Source organism: Primulina eburnea, chromosome 14 (assembly GCF_022965805.1).
Source record: "Primulina eburnea isolate SZY01 chromosome 14, ASM2296580v1, whole genome shotgun sequence".
Taxonomy (NCBI): domain Eukaryota; kingdom Viridiplantae; phylum Streptophyta; class Magnoliopsida; order Lamiales; family Gesneriaceae; genus Primulina; species Primulina eburnea.
In genome coordinates, this window is record NC_133114.1 from 26,646,997 (window position 1) to 26,661,890 (window position 14,894).

Here is a 14,894-nt window from a genome sequence, read left to right on the forward strand (position 1 = left end):
TGTTGGGTGCAATAATGTCCTTACTTGGTAGAGCGATCGAACCATGGTGCTTGTACTGCTGTGCGGTTTAAAAGATTTGAGTTGCACCATTACCACTAGCTATAGCTTTTGGTAAAGCGGTAAGCACTCGGTCCTACAATTGGTATCGGAGCCAAGGTCATGGGTTCGATTCTCATTGATTGCAAGGAGTGCAATTATTGGGAGGGAGATTGTTGGGTGCAATAATTGTCCTTGCTTGGTAGAGCGATCGAACCATGATACTTGTGCTGCTGTGCGGTTTAAAAGATTTGAGTTGCACCATTACCACTAGCTATAGCTTTTGGTAAAGCGGTAAGCACTCGGTCCTACATCACGTTTTTTCCCAATTTTTTTAAATGAATTATAAAAGAAAATTTGCAATTTTAGTCGTGTAAGTTAAGATGTTTTGAGTTTTAATCAACCGAATATGGATTATTTGATATCTAGTTTCTCCTACGTGACTCGAGTGACGAGAACAAACTCATATTACCCACTTTAAAATTCATCTAATAAAAAAATAAAGTAAACCAACCTCAATTTCTTCAAAATGAGAGGAAAGTAGTTTGTCGTTTCTTTTTTATTTTTTGTTTATGTATATTTTAAGGTGTGCAATATAAACTTTACTATTATCACACAGCCACGTATGAGAGTACTATCAATGTCAAATATGTACTATCAGATGAATTTAGTGATTTCGAGAAAAAACTAACAAAACAAAAAAAAATGTCCCAATTACTGGAAGAAAACAAATTTTTGACAAGTTATATGACTAAAACCAAAAACAAACCAACTTACAAAACTAAAATTGCAATTTTTGTCATTATAAATATAAGTTTTTTTGATGTAATAGTCTTATTCAATTTTCTTCATGATAAACCATGTTTGCTATCTAAACTATTTTGTGTGAATTTATATATTTGTTGTTTAAAAATTATGTTTGTTTTCAAGTATCGTGAAAGTAATTTGACATTAAATCCAGCAACAACACAGTGAGGGACAAATTTTCTTTAACTAAGAACAATGAAATCACACTTGAAAGTGAAACAGAATCGCAATCTAGAGTTTTTATGCAATTCTTGATTCATAGAGAGTATAAGTTAAAATTTTAAAAGTAATTTTTGATACATGTTTGTAAGTGAAACTGTTAAAGATTGAAACTTGGACAACCTTTCTCCTTGAGCTAGCTTTTGGAGTTGAGCTAGGTCCAAGTTCTAATCTTAACATGGTATCAGAATCAGGTTCCAGTGTTATGTATTGGATTGTCCATAGTTAGGTCACCTGTTCTGCTCATAGTTGGGTCATTTGTAAACGTAACGCTCTAGATGTTCATTTTGGGCAAGATGAGTGTGTTAGTTGTTCTTCATCGGTTGAATAAAATACCTGAGAATTGCATACATAGCTTGGACAATTTCTCATTGAACTAGCTTTTGGGGTTGAGTTAGGTCCAAGTTCCAATCTTAACCGAAGTCATTTTAAACATTATCGAAAATCGTAAGATAAACAAAAAATATATCATTCGCACGTAAAGTAATACTATGGAAATTAAAATGTTGTATTAAATTTAATAATTAATGAACTTTTAAATGTAAATGCTTGTTAATCGATCGTAATTATATTTCCCCATCATAATTAAGCTAATTATTGTATTTCACAAAATAGACAAGAAACTAACTAACTCCATTATTAATCTATTTATTAATAGTTGATTAATTCTTCCTACGCGCTAAATATAATGTCTTAGATTTACAGCTAAATCACATAATTATCATTCGATTTTAAATCAATCGATTAATTTGACTCTCGATCATTAAATTATATACACTCGATATATGTCCTTGTTTTAACGTGATCACTAAAACTAAATATTTATTGGCTAAATTAATCTCTTTATTGGGAAAGATTTAAAGGGACCACCAATCGATCGTATTTAAGTCCTTAAAAAAAGAGACTAGCAATTACTTTTCTCAAAAAATTAAACAATTGAGTAGGTTTCTTGTGATACGATCTCACGAATCTTTATCTGTGAGACGAGTGAACTCTACCAATATTCACAATAAAAAGTAATACTCTTAGCATAAAAAGTAATATTTTTTTTATGAATGATCCAAATAAAATATCTGTCTCACAAAATACGACGTGTGAGACCGTCTCATGCACACAAGTTTTTGCCTAAACAATTAGCCCTTCGGATCTTTATCGAATAATGAGTGAATCTCTTCTTAAAAAGAAATAAAGTCAACCATCACATTACGTTTAATTAATTAAGAGACATGCGAGTTCCAAAATTCATGAAATAATGTAGTTTAGAGCCGATGAAGATAGGTGCTAATTTTGATTTCGAAAACTCCAACTAAGTAAGTACATCGACGAATTTGTACTGTTTTTGCAAATTTAATTATTTTTTCTCGGGAGTGGTACCGAATATTGCTGACAAGATGTCAAAATATTATAAACATGGTCGGTTTGAAGGGCGGAGAAAAACTAAAATTTCAAAAGAAGTAACTCTCATTTTAGTTTAACTTCACTTAGTGATACATGAATATGTAGTTTCTAATCTATGAATAGGTGTTAATTGTGATTTTGGTTCTCCAACGCTAGTCAAATTTAAGTCTTGGCTCGACAACTTTTCGTCTTTCGAGCACTGAGTTGTACCAAATATTACTGACATGAGCGGTGAGCCGATCATTGCTGTGACAAGATGCATGCCGAGTATTACTAACAGTGGTGGATATGAAGAAAAGAGATCGATCGAGCACTAAAATTGCAGAAGAAGCCACGTACTTTTGTTTTAGTTCAACTTCACTTATTATTATTAACCCATAAAATTTGTAGTTTCTGGTCAATGAAGAGTTGCTCAACTGTCGATATCGTAAAGATAATCAAGTGACAGTACGTGGCCGGTGCACAGCCCGATTGACGAGCACACTCATGATACATGCAGCGGTAATAAACACTGCATGTGTGTCCTTTCAAAATCAAACCAGAAGTACTCCAAATAGAAAACTTTTATTGTTGAATCTTGTTACGCGGTGGATATACGTACACATATATGGAAACCATGAACTAATTATAAGACACATTCAAATTGTTGGGAAAAAAAAGAGCAATAACGTGTCAATATATATAATATATTGTATGTATATAGAATGGAGATGCATCCTTTCCGATTCTCACACTTTCACTAGAAGAATTATCAGTGATTTATGATGGACTTGATCGGTTATTTTTTGAGTTATTGTAATGGATTTCAAATTCTTCTAAACATGAAGTCATTTCGAAAATATATTATTCAAATCTAAGGTAAAAATTTGTGCGAGACAGTCACACATGTCGTATTTTGTGATACATGTCTCTTATTTTGGTCATCCATAAAAAAATATTACTTTTTATGCTAAGAGTATTACTTTTTATTGTGAATATCGGTACATAGGGTTGATCCGTCTCCCAGATAAAGATTCGCGAGACTGTCTCACAAGAGACCTGCTCCAAATCTAAAAGCATTCCCCCGATCATATACGCGAAGTTTAATTTAGTTTTTTCACAATACAACCGGCAAGATTTGTGAACAGTAGCCGCAAAAGAAGAAACAGTTAGCTCAATGTTGGAGGCGCAGCAACATGTATGGCTACGAATGGATGTGAACTCAAATTTCACGAAATTCCAAGTTCCATGGTTAATAAATAATTAATGCAAGAAAAGTGTTGAAAATTGTAACGTCCTATGACCTATCTCTTCAAACATTCGATGATCAGTCATTGCTTTTATGTCCTTTCTGCACATTTATATTCCATTTTTGGATACCTCAACCATTATTTCTCAATTATTGATAGGTCTTGGCACCCATTCTCCTCCTCAGCGTAAGTTAAACATCGCACTCGATTCGATATTTTGAAATTTCGGATTGCTAGGATTTGAATTTTGTGACCTGGTCGGTATGGCTTAGATTATTTAATCATCTTTAATGATTCGTGTAATATAAAATTGGACTCGCGTACGAACGGATTTGATAGGGGCAAATCGTGGGCTCCTCGCGTAATTAGCTTGCGGTGGGAAGCGTAATACTGTGAAGGAATGAGCAAACATATTGTAGGATTCTAAATATATGGAAAATTTATATAATTTTAAATATAATTTAGTCGGTTTCCATTTTAAATCATATAAATCGTTAAAATATAGTCGATGTTAGCCCAATCAGTGGGTCTTGTTTTCTTTCTATTTTATTAATTTTTCGTTAAAGTGCTGACGTGATATTATGTTGAGTGGATAAATCATGACCATTCATCCAAATATCACTCATTCAACTCATTCAACCATAATGTATGAATGAATGGTCATGATTCATCACTCAGTGCACGTGTCAATGATGTCATGTACTTAGTGATTGAGAGCACTATCTATGTACGTGAGTAGCATATGCCAAGCCAAAATGGACTAAAATTAACTAAAATAGAACTTATTTGACTAAATTTGAAGTTTAATTTGACAATCTGTTACTTTAACAAAATTGTAAATTTTTCTCATGTTACATCTAAGTGGTGCATCCTTGAGTTAAATTCTCCTATTAGATGTGATGCATGTCGTAGTCATGAATTAACAAAGATGAGGCCTGAAAAATATGATAAATAGAATTAAGTCTTCTATTTATATATTTCTATTAAAAATAGAAAATAAATATCTTTCCTCACACAGTCACACGATCTCTCTATTTGAATTAAGGTAAAATCAAGACAACAGAAAAAAAAAAAAAAAGAAAAAAAAAGAAGGGAATTGTACGTCCATTTCATCGTTGAATCTCATGTACGTACGCATGCTTGCCAACAAAGCAATTACCTAAGCATTTGACAGATTACACGCACTTATCACGTCTTTTGAACAGTGAAACCGAGTATGTACGTTCCTTATTCCGTCCTCAAAATTCCCTAGGTTAAATTAAGCCATTTTCTTCTAAATTTCCCACTGGTATCTTTCCCTATAAATAAATAGCCATATTTGTCACCTCTTTTTTCATATCTCTTCAAGCGCCAGAGCAGCAAGCTTTTCACACACAAAACACGCACTTTAATTAATAAAAATATTGACTAAGTGAAATGGAGCTAAAGGGTAGTTCAAATTTGTCAAAGCTAGCCACTGGCAACGATCATGGTGAAAACTCTTTGTATTTCGAAGGATGGAAAGCTTATGACAATGATCCCTTCCACCCCACAAGAAATCCTAAAGGAGTTATACAGATGGGACTTTCTGAAAATCAGGTATCTGTAAATTAATATCTTCGATTAAATCCAATGTCCGTTATTTGTTTGTCCAATTCTTCAGCATTTTTAATTTGCAGCTTTCTGTGGAGTTGATTGAGGATTGGATCAAGAAAAATCCCGGAGCTTCAATCTGTACTCCTAAAGGAATTCTTGCATTCAAGGATATTGCAAATTTTCAAGATTATCATGGCTTGCCTCAATTTAGAAATGTATGAGCAGCTATCACACAAACTTAATAATAATATGATCAGTTTTTACATGTTATCTTCTGAGATATTGGTATGTGGAATTAAAAAAATTCATGTTTTCCCCATAAAATTTTAACATTTTAACGATCAGTTTTTCCCCGTTATATGCTTCGGAATTCTCAGTAACCTTCCATCAGGGCATGTTGAACTCTGTCAAATTTTTATATAGAGCAGATTTGGTTCGATATGTATATATATTCATTTGTTTTTGTTTTTTGTATATACAGGCGGTGGCGAAGTTCATGTGGAAAGTGAGAGGGGGACTAGCCGACTTTGATCCAGAACGCATAGTAATGGCTGGTGGAGCCACCGGAGCCAGTGAGCTGCTAATGTTCTGCTTGGCCGATCCAGGAGACGGATTCTTGGTCCCCTCGCCTTGTTATCCGGCGTATGTTTCATCGTTTTACATGGTTCTTGAATATTATTATTTATCATTAAATTATTTGCAGAAAATATTGAAAAATGCCCTTTAGTAAATTTTTTCTTTTTATAGTATGTTATAAACTAAATATCACCATTTTTATAATACATGTGAAGATTGCAATTTAGGTATTTTATGCCTGCTTCTTTGCATTTTAAGTCTTATATATTATCAAATTACAGTTTTAGTTAATAGTATTTTTTATTGGGGGTGATCATGTGATATTGCAGACGTTAGAATCATATCGACGCCACATCCACAGTACACCGAAAATGTAACTAAAATTGCAGAAAAGAAATCGGACTAAAATTGAAATTTGTTATTAACCGAATATAAAATAGATATATATTTAAAATCAAAAACGTAAATTTTTAGTAACACGATTTAGTCATACATTCTCATCCACATTTGTGATCTTTAAAAAGGCCATACTGTTTAGATGTATTAGATAGACAAAGCCGTAATTGGACGGGGAAATGTCGATTTTAAGAATGTTTTTTAGACAAAAGGCACTACTGTCTGTCATTGGCCCTACCATCTCATACAGCTGTGAATTTCGGACAATTAAATCGCGTGTTCAAATTCACCAAAAGTCCAATCAACTAAAGGAACTAAAGGAGTTGACTAGACTAATATAAAAGTCCAAATTTCAACGCCTATACTATCCATAGGAGCAATGTCAACCACATTACGTGGCCTTGACTCATGATCTATTACCACGTCACAAAATAGTCAAATGTGTCAATATTCTTGAATTCTTATATATATATATATATTATGTTGTTTAACCATGCATAGTGCATATCTTCGTATCTTTCATTGAGGTGTCACTTTTTTGTTGGATCCAAATTATATATTTAATATACGAATATATATAATTTTTACAAAATAAATTGTATATTTTTATAATTTAGTTAGAATTATTTTGTACTAATAACCCTCCGGTTGAATTTTGAACAGATTTGATAGGGATTTACGATGGAGAACTGGGGTGCAACTACTGTATGTAGACTGCAAAAGCAGCAACAATTTCCAGCTAACCCAACAGTCCCTGGAAAACGCATATGAAAATGCACGGAAAGCAAACATCAAGGTGAAAGGCCTAATCATAGCAAATCCCTCCAACCCATTAGGCACAACAATGGATAAGGCAACCTTCAAAATGCTGGTGAAGTTCATAAATGACAAGAAAATCCACCTCGTGTGCGACGAAATATACTCGGCCACAGTCTTTTGCGGCCCAAAATTGGTCAGCGTTTCTGAGATAATCGAAGAAATGGAATGTGATCGTGACCTGATACACATCGTGTACAGTTTGTCTAAAGACATGGGGCTTCCGGGATTCAGGGTCGGCATAGTGTACTCCTACAATGACAAAGTTGTGAGCTGTGCTCGTAAGATGTCGAGCTTTGGGCTAATCTCGTCACAGACTCAATATTTTCTAGCATCCATGCTATCAGACGAGGAATTTATCGAGAAATATCTCTCGGAGAGCGCGATAAGACTAGCGAACCAGCATGACTTGTTCACCCGAGGGTTGGATGAAATTGGGATCAAGTGTTTAGAAAGCAATGCAGGGTTATACGTTTGGATGGACTTGAGGCCATTATTAAAAGAGGCAACATTTGAAGGTGAAATGGATCTTTGGAGAGTTATCATAAGCGACGTGAAGCTTAACGTGTCGCCAGGGTCGTCGTTTCACTGCCACGAGCCAGGTTGGTTTAGGGTTTGCTTCGCGAATATGGACATCAAAACGATGAGAATCGCTCTTGGGAGAATTAAGAAGTTTGTAGTTCAAGAAAATGATCAAGTACGACAATTGAAGAAGCAAAAGAAGGCCAGCGAAGGACACCTCACCCTAAGTTTTTCTTCACAAATGTATGATGAAACTTGGGTGGTTTCGTCACCTCGTCTGCTGTCCCCTCACTCTCCACTCCCTCAATCTCCCCTCCTTCGTGCAAGGACCTAGCTATCCACACTGAAACTACCATTTCTACTATATAACTATTAATCGTCATGTATTATTTAAAATAAAGTAACCAAAAAATTGTTTTTTTGCCTTCGAAAATTGGTTCTTTGTATGCCAACGAAAGGTTTATGGGCGCGGTTGTGTTTTTGAAGTATTATTACCTCATTGTACGTCGCTATCATATGTAATATTTTTTTTGGTAATCGGAGGTTTGGACGTAGGGACGATATATCATTTTTACAAGATGATTGTACCGTACACATTCTCGATATATATATATATATATATATATATATATATATTGTTGAATAAATTAATATCGATGTATATTAAATGTGTACTAGCTAATACGTGGAAATAAAATGTTATTTTATTCTTGATTTATATATAATGCAATATGCAATTTTTATACACCACCCAAGCCGTCAAGGAACAGAACCAATGGGAGTCGGCGAATGACTCGTTTTGTAAAAATTTTATGCGCAAGTTTTTTTTGAATAGCCCCCTGGGCCCTGGGCCCTGGCTCCTCCACGCTCACTCGGTACATCGTTCACATTTACAAGTCTCGTCTTCCGGGCCCAGTTTCATTTGGAAAGTATAAAAATCCGGAGAAGGTTAGGTGGTTTGATTTAAAAAGGATTTTTGATCATATATTTTAAATTATTATTAAATAATTTTTGAGTTGGAAGAGGGTCGATAATAGACCTGAGACTTCGTCCTAAACTTGATATTTACGTGTCTGATGGACTAGCTATAAGCAAGCTATTGTATTCCCGACAATGATATTTAACAGTTTAAGTTAATGATGGATGAGTTTTAGTTTAGCTAATAACTTGTGTGAGACGGTCTCATGGGTCGTATTCGCGAGACGAATATTTTATTTGGGTTATTCATGAAAAATATTATTTTTTATGCTAATAGTATCACTTTTTATTATGAATATGGTTAGGTTTGACCCGTCTCACAGATTAAAATCCGTGAGACGGTCTCACATGAGATCCACTCTTTAGTTTATCCCAAACAAAAATCATCCAGACAACTATATAATGGGTTTAAACAACGATTTCAAATGATTCAATCTAAACACAACCTTAATTATGTTTGTAAGATTTTATGTAAAAAGGGAAAAAAAAAGTTCACATTCTCCTTCCATTAATTTTATATGGTTATAATAGCTTCTAAAAATACATGTAACATTATATTCATATAATTTCAATTTCTCCCCATTTTTGTCCAAACATTATTCTAAATAATAATTTAGTAAGTAAATACTAGTAAATTTATAAAGTAAATAATTACACTTGAATAATGTATTGTCTTTATATACAAATATCGAAAGTATTTACTCTTATTGAAAGATTTTCTCTTATGACACAGACACACAAGTCTCTATATAGGCTACTTCATTAAATATTCAAATCAATTTTAACTGAAATTTTCAAGTAAATATGGAGTTTTAGCTTAATTGATCTTTAATATAACATATATACATTCTTATATCATAATTTGACTATTTTTTTTTTATCATTTCTCGCCAAATTATTAAATGTAAATGCGACAACATCAAAAAACCGCTGCGCCATATATTTTTCAAGTCAAAATCCAACAAATATAGGCACCTAAGGTCAAAGAGCGATTTTTTCATACAAAGCCGCCTCAGTGGTAAGTGCCCCTTCAATTTTTGTCTTGAACAAGAAAGAAACTAAGAAAATTACGTGCACAAGTTCCACGTAAACAATGCACCAAGAATAATAATCCAAACTTTATTCAATTCTATACACATATATAAAAAGGTCCTTGATAATCTAACGTCCTTTGATGACAACATGAGAGTAGAATTGGTCTGTTAAAGAAGTTTTTCTTGGTATTTGCATTGGTTTTAAACCAAAACCATGATCAATAGAAAAGGAATAGAACCTCTCCTTTACTTATTTTTTTCCCATTTTAACAGATAGCGCAGGCGTTCGGGTTCTCTTCCATGCTGTGATGCACGTAGTAGTAGGTGTTCATCGGAGGGTAGTATGCCTTGTGTGGCATTACTGGCCAGACTAATACCTCCGGTTCGGTCTTTTTCTCGTCCTTCTTGGCTTCTTCTTTTTTCGGCTCTTCTTTCTTTGGCTCCTCTTTCTTGGGTTCTTCTTTCTTCAGCTCATCTTTTTTGGGTTGTTCTTTCTTTGGCTCCTCTTTCTTCTCAGGTTCTTTGGCTGGTCCAACGGAGATGATGTCGGTTGGCCAATTCTTTTTTCGTAATTTGCTCACCACACTCACGGGATCAACCGATCCAATTACTGTTAGTTTTTTTCCTTTCACATCAATAGCGATTTCATCAATTCCTACAACAAAATGGAATTATAAATATTATCAAGTTCAGCATGATTAATCGACGTATATAACATGCAATGGCTGTCAGTCTCTAAGTCGGAGTTAGGATAAAAACCAAGAGAAGAGTACCAACACACTAACCTATCTATGTTAAATAATGCGTCTAAGTAATAGTGTCTCTTAAACTAATGAACAAATCAACAACTGCCAGTGAAATTGATGTGACAAGTAACGGTCTGTGTGAGAATCATCTTGAACACCATCATCTTTTGGCTAGGCATCCGACGAAAGGGGAAAACAACACGCCAACCAGAAAATGTCTCCTTGAACAAATTTGTTTTGAAGTTTATGCATTTCATAAGAAAGATGAAAGACACGCTACTTTGACGAATTAGTTCGACTCAATCCACGACGTTTGCATCATAATAAACACCATCACGTAAAGTTCTACAAGAAAAAGAATTTAAATCAATGATCTTACAAATCTTTTTAACTCTTATGATTTAGTTATCTACTAGTACACTTCTGGACAGAACGACAGATATTTACAAGCATGCGACTTCGTTCTTTCACATGTGAATACATGTCTACTTTGCTTACAGACTACTAAGGCAGTAGACTTGGCAAGATGGGGGCAATCACCCCTCAAATTAAAAAAAAAAAGTTTTGTATTAAATAAAAATTTCAATTTTTGATCCACAAATGCATAAATCACGGTGAAATAAACAAACATGGCTATTTCAATAAATCCTACTCGTGTTCTTCACTGTTGTAGCATAAACTTACTGTTTACTTATTAGAGTCAAGATAAAAGCGAAGGTCATTCTTAGAGAACTTGAATGTGAAATCAATTGATTTATCTATCCCAAAGTTGTTATCTATACATTATACTGTAATCTCAAAAGGGACATTGCACAACTGTCTGCTTATTTCCTACAATCACATATTGGCAATCTTCTATTTTCTTTTCTTTGCAACAATAAATACATTTAACACCATATACTCCAAAATAATCTCTTTTTTTCTCCTCCAAAATCACACCATTTATCACCCTACCTTCCTTTTGAAGCATGTGTGGCATTTGCAATGCAATTTAGCAACAAAGCAATTATACTAGCAATGGCAGGATAACAACGCACATCTATTTTCTTAGGTATAATTAATTATGTAATAAATAATTAGTAGATCTATAATGACAAATTCAAACAAATGTTATACCAAATTGGGAAAATTCTCAATTTGTATAATAAACTATCAGACCAATTGGCTCATGGCGATAATGAAACAGCACAAAAAATCATTCGTACCCGAAAGAGTCGACACAGTTTTTAAAGCCTTCCTCTTGTCTTTGCCATCTTGTAAGTCCAATTTCAAGACAAACTTCTGAAAAGTTTCCAAAGATCGTATAAAAATAAACTGAACCCAGAAAAAAAAACTGAATGAATTTATGCATTCAAGTTCAAAACCATCCAGCCAGACCAATTGAAAAAACACGTTACTAAAAGATAATGCAACTTTTCAAAAATCCCACTCGAGCCAAAGTGGATACCTATGCTATTTTCTTCAAGAAATCAATACCCCACTTGGATTCAAAACATCAACCTTTTTTGTATTTTAGAGAATCAAATACTGATTAAAAAGCACAAAAAGAAATGCCAAAAGATACGCATGTGCAAAAGGGGAAACTGAAACTCGATCGTCAGAAGCGCAGCAGCAAGAAAACACAGAGAGAGGATTAAGAATCAGACCTTCATTTTGTGGGTTGTTCCAAGAGTCTTGAATCCGCCTCAAAATGTAGATGAACTCAGATAAAATAAAGAATTTCACTGTTGTTAGCCTTACAAGGGAAAGTAGGATGGTGAAACTAAAAAGTTGAGAAGAATAGATCAAGAGAATGAGATCAGAGTCAGAGAAAGACAGATGCTGAGAATCATGGGTATTTGAAGAGGAATATGAAATTAATTTTTTAAAAAGTTATAGAATTGTTGTTCAGTCCTGTCCTGTCGCCCGTACGTGTGTTTTTTTTATATTTACTTTTGGTACAAAGTCGCTGTATTTGATGTATTTTTGGATAAACACAAAAATCAATGCAATTATTTATCACTCATAAAATAAAATCATATTGAGCAGTATTATATATTTATATATATATATATATATTCAAGAAATGTGACATTTTTCACTTGCTGTCATGTGTTTTCGAGTCCCAAAGAATCCCAAAAACAAAATGCATCCTGTGAAAAATCCATCCATGTGATGAATATTTTTCTCTAAAGATTAAATCTTATAAAAAAAAATCGTTTCACACAAATATAAATTTCCGCTATTCATATACTCATCCACTAGTAATATTAGTAAGCATTTGAGAGATATGTTCTAAATCTATGAATTTCGATTATAGTTTTATTGTTTACGACTAAACAATAGATTAAATTTTAAATTCATATATTATTTATTTACACTTTAGTTACACAACGTAGAAAAATTTCAAATTCTTGAACTCTAAATTCATCTTAATTAAGATAAAAACTATATAAATATGTTATGAGTGAATTCGAAGTTTATAGTATTGCTTAACTAAAACAAACAAAAATGCATTCGGATATATTTGAAATTCATGAATTTAAAATCCATCAATTCGAATCCAACTTAAGGTCGTCCCTGGATAGAAATATTTCAAATCAATGGATTTCAAATATATTCAAATATATTTTTGTTGTCTAAATAAATAACATTATAAGTAAATGTATGGATTTAGAATTTTGATACATTATTTCATTATTAACCATAAAATACAATCGAAATCCATTAATATAGTACAACCCTAGTGAATTTGATTGTTGAAAGCGGGAACAACATTAATGTGATAAAAGTCATCCAAGAAACAGAGATCCATGACATTCACATGTATTAGGTTGGACGATGGTCAAGGAGATGTCTACCTTCCCGATCGTAATGAATTTTGGACATGGCAATCAATTGTCGAGCACACTCGTACATGTCATTAAATTTTTTCATAATATATTATGAAATTAACTTGGTCAATATAAAATACGGCTGAAATGTAAAATTATGTGATCTGAACAATTAAATAGAAACGGGAAGAAGGATTCTGATTTTGCAGATTTTGGCAAAGTGCTTAGATTTCTAGAAAGAAAAGGTGCACGGATGGCAATTCTTGCAACATTTGAATATAAACATGTAAATCATTTCCCAAAGAATTTAAATTGAAATGGAATTTTCATTTAAATATTTTTTTAACAATTTCTGTTAGAATTAATACGTTACTAGTCAATATTGTCGCATAATACATGCATATACAGTAGCTCGGCCAAGATGGCTGAGCTCCTTGAGTTAGACTTCTGGCAACAACTCGTATACACACTCAAACACAAACTCGTGAATAATATATTTCGGAAGAATTTTTCGACATGACCATTTTGATGCTCAAGTCCCCGTTGAGCTAACGAAGATAGAAAACTCGTAAGATATAAGTGTACACATGATGTAATACGAGCTGAATGGATCAAATGAATACATAAACCTGAATATTTATAGGAAAAAAATAATGATGATCTCGGTCGTAAAATCTGAAAGTCTGGTACGACCTTACATCTGACCATGCTTGCATTAAGTACTTTCTTAAATGCTCCTTTAAATGTTTCACTAAATATCGCATCAAGTACCACATTAAAGGCCACGATCCGTACTATAGTCTAGGAGATCTGTCCTATCACTAGCTTTATCTGGTCAACTTTGACTGACTCGTTCATCATCTGACATGCTCATGATTACAAACTAGGTCGATTCTTATATAAAGCTCCAACCCTTTTGACAAGTACTTCTACTTGGGTCTAGTTCCCATCTTTTAAGTCTAATCTAGCATTATTATACTATCATAATTTTTAGTTCTTGCCCCAGCTCGTCAATCCTCCAAATTCGGGACGTGGCCTAGAGGTTCACCTACGAATACTTAAGCTTACAACCACCTCGACATATTTTCGCTTAAGCTATTTCTCCCCTTGGTTCGTTCAAGGACTTCGGAGATACCCGATATGTCATCCATCATGTTACTGCTTATTGAGTATATGGTAATCCATGTTGTGATCTCAACCTTCACTGCCATGCTTTTAATCCAAATTACTGACTCCTTGAACTAGCACATTAAATCCCCGAGTTTATCCCCTCATCATGACTCATAAATTGTTTGACCTCCTCCTTGAGCAAGGATTATCTAGGTCACTTTCTGAGCCAATTCCAGGAACTCGGTCTAGGTCCTAGTGGGGCCTAGCAGCTATCCAAGATATCACTAGACCCTCCTTTACTAGTCAGGCTAGAATTATAGTTCCCTACCCCGACCTGTACTGTCTTTGCCAATGACCTAGACCTCAAGTACTTTGCTCTCTAAATTGGATGATGAACTGAGTTAGGGCTGAAAAAATAATGACACCAGGCTTATGGATAATCTCCACTATTCATCTTGGCCCACAACCAAGATTGATTTTCTTTGTCTATATATACACCGTCCCTTCCACCATTTCCTACTTTATATTCTTTCACATTTCTCCCATCTACAAGGCTTCCTCGATTCCAGTGCTATCCCGCTTTCATGTAGCTTATATCGGCCATATGTAAGTAAGTATACCCTCTTACTATGTGTGATT

At 33.8% G+C, this 14,894-nt stretch overlaps 2 protein-coding genes across 2 annotated transcripts; one reads left to right on the forward strand and one right to left on the reverse strand.

Annotated features, from left to right (window-relative positions):
* The first annotated feature begins 5,008 nt into the window (after positions 1 to 5,008).
* Positions 5,009 to 8,022, forward strand: LOC140812505 (1-aminocyclopropane-1-carboxylate synthase-like). Its single transcript, XM_073170783.1, has 4 exons — positions 5,009 to 5,267; positions 5,348 to 5,479; positions 5,746 to 5,906; positions 6,900 to 8,022. Exons 1-4 carry the CDS (start codon positions 5,106 to 5,108, stop codon positions 7,906 to 7,908), a joined length of 1,464 nt encoding a protein of 487 aa, XP_073026884.1. The 5' UTR covers positions 5,009 to 5,105; the 3' UTR covers positions 7,909 to 8,022.
* A 1,635-nt stretch (positions 8,023 to 9,657) lies between these two features.
* Positions 9,658 to 12,180, reverse strand: LOC140813263 (heavy metal-associated isoprenylated plant protein 39). The gene is made up of 3 exons (XM_073171760.1): positions 11,979 to 12,180; positions 11,538 to 11,613; positions 9,658 to 10,241 (listed from the first exon to the last, which is right to left on the reverse strand). The coding sequence occupies exons 1-3, from the start codon at positions 11,982 to 11,984 to the stop codon at positions 9,853 to 9,855; spliced, it is 471 nt and encodes a 156-aa protein (XP_073027861.1). The 5' UTR covers positions 11,985 to 12,180; the 3' UTR covers positions 9,658 to 9,852.
* Between the last annotated feature and the right edge of the window lie 2,714 nt (positions 12,181 to 14,894).

Excerpts from the sequence above, each read along its gene's own strand:
- LOC140812505 (XM_073170783.1), top strand. The coding sequence starts at position 5,106 with ATGGAGCTAAAGGGTAGTTCAAATTTGTCAAAGCTAGCCACTGGCAAC. Across the intron at positions 5,480-5,745 it reads GCTTGCCTCAATTTAGAAAT|GCGGTGGCGAAGTTCATGTG; the intron begins GTATGAGCAGCT and ends TTGTATATACAG. Across the intron at positions 5,907-6,899 it reads CCCTCGCCTTGTTATCCGGC|ATTTGATAGGGATTTACGAT; the intron begins GTATGTTTCATC and ends AATTTTGAACAG.
- LOC140813263 (XM_073171760.1), bottom strand. Across the intron at positions 10,242-11,537 it reads AACTGTGTCGACTCTTTCGG|GAATTGATGAAATCGCTATT; the intron begins GTACGAATGATT and ends ATTTTGTTGTAG.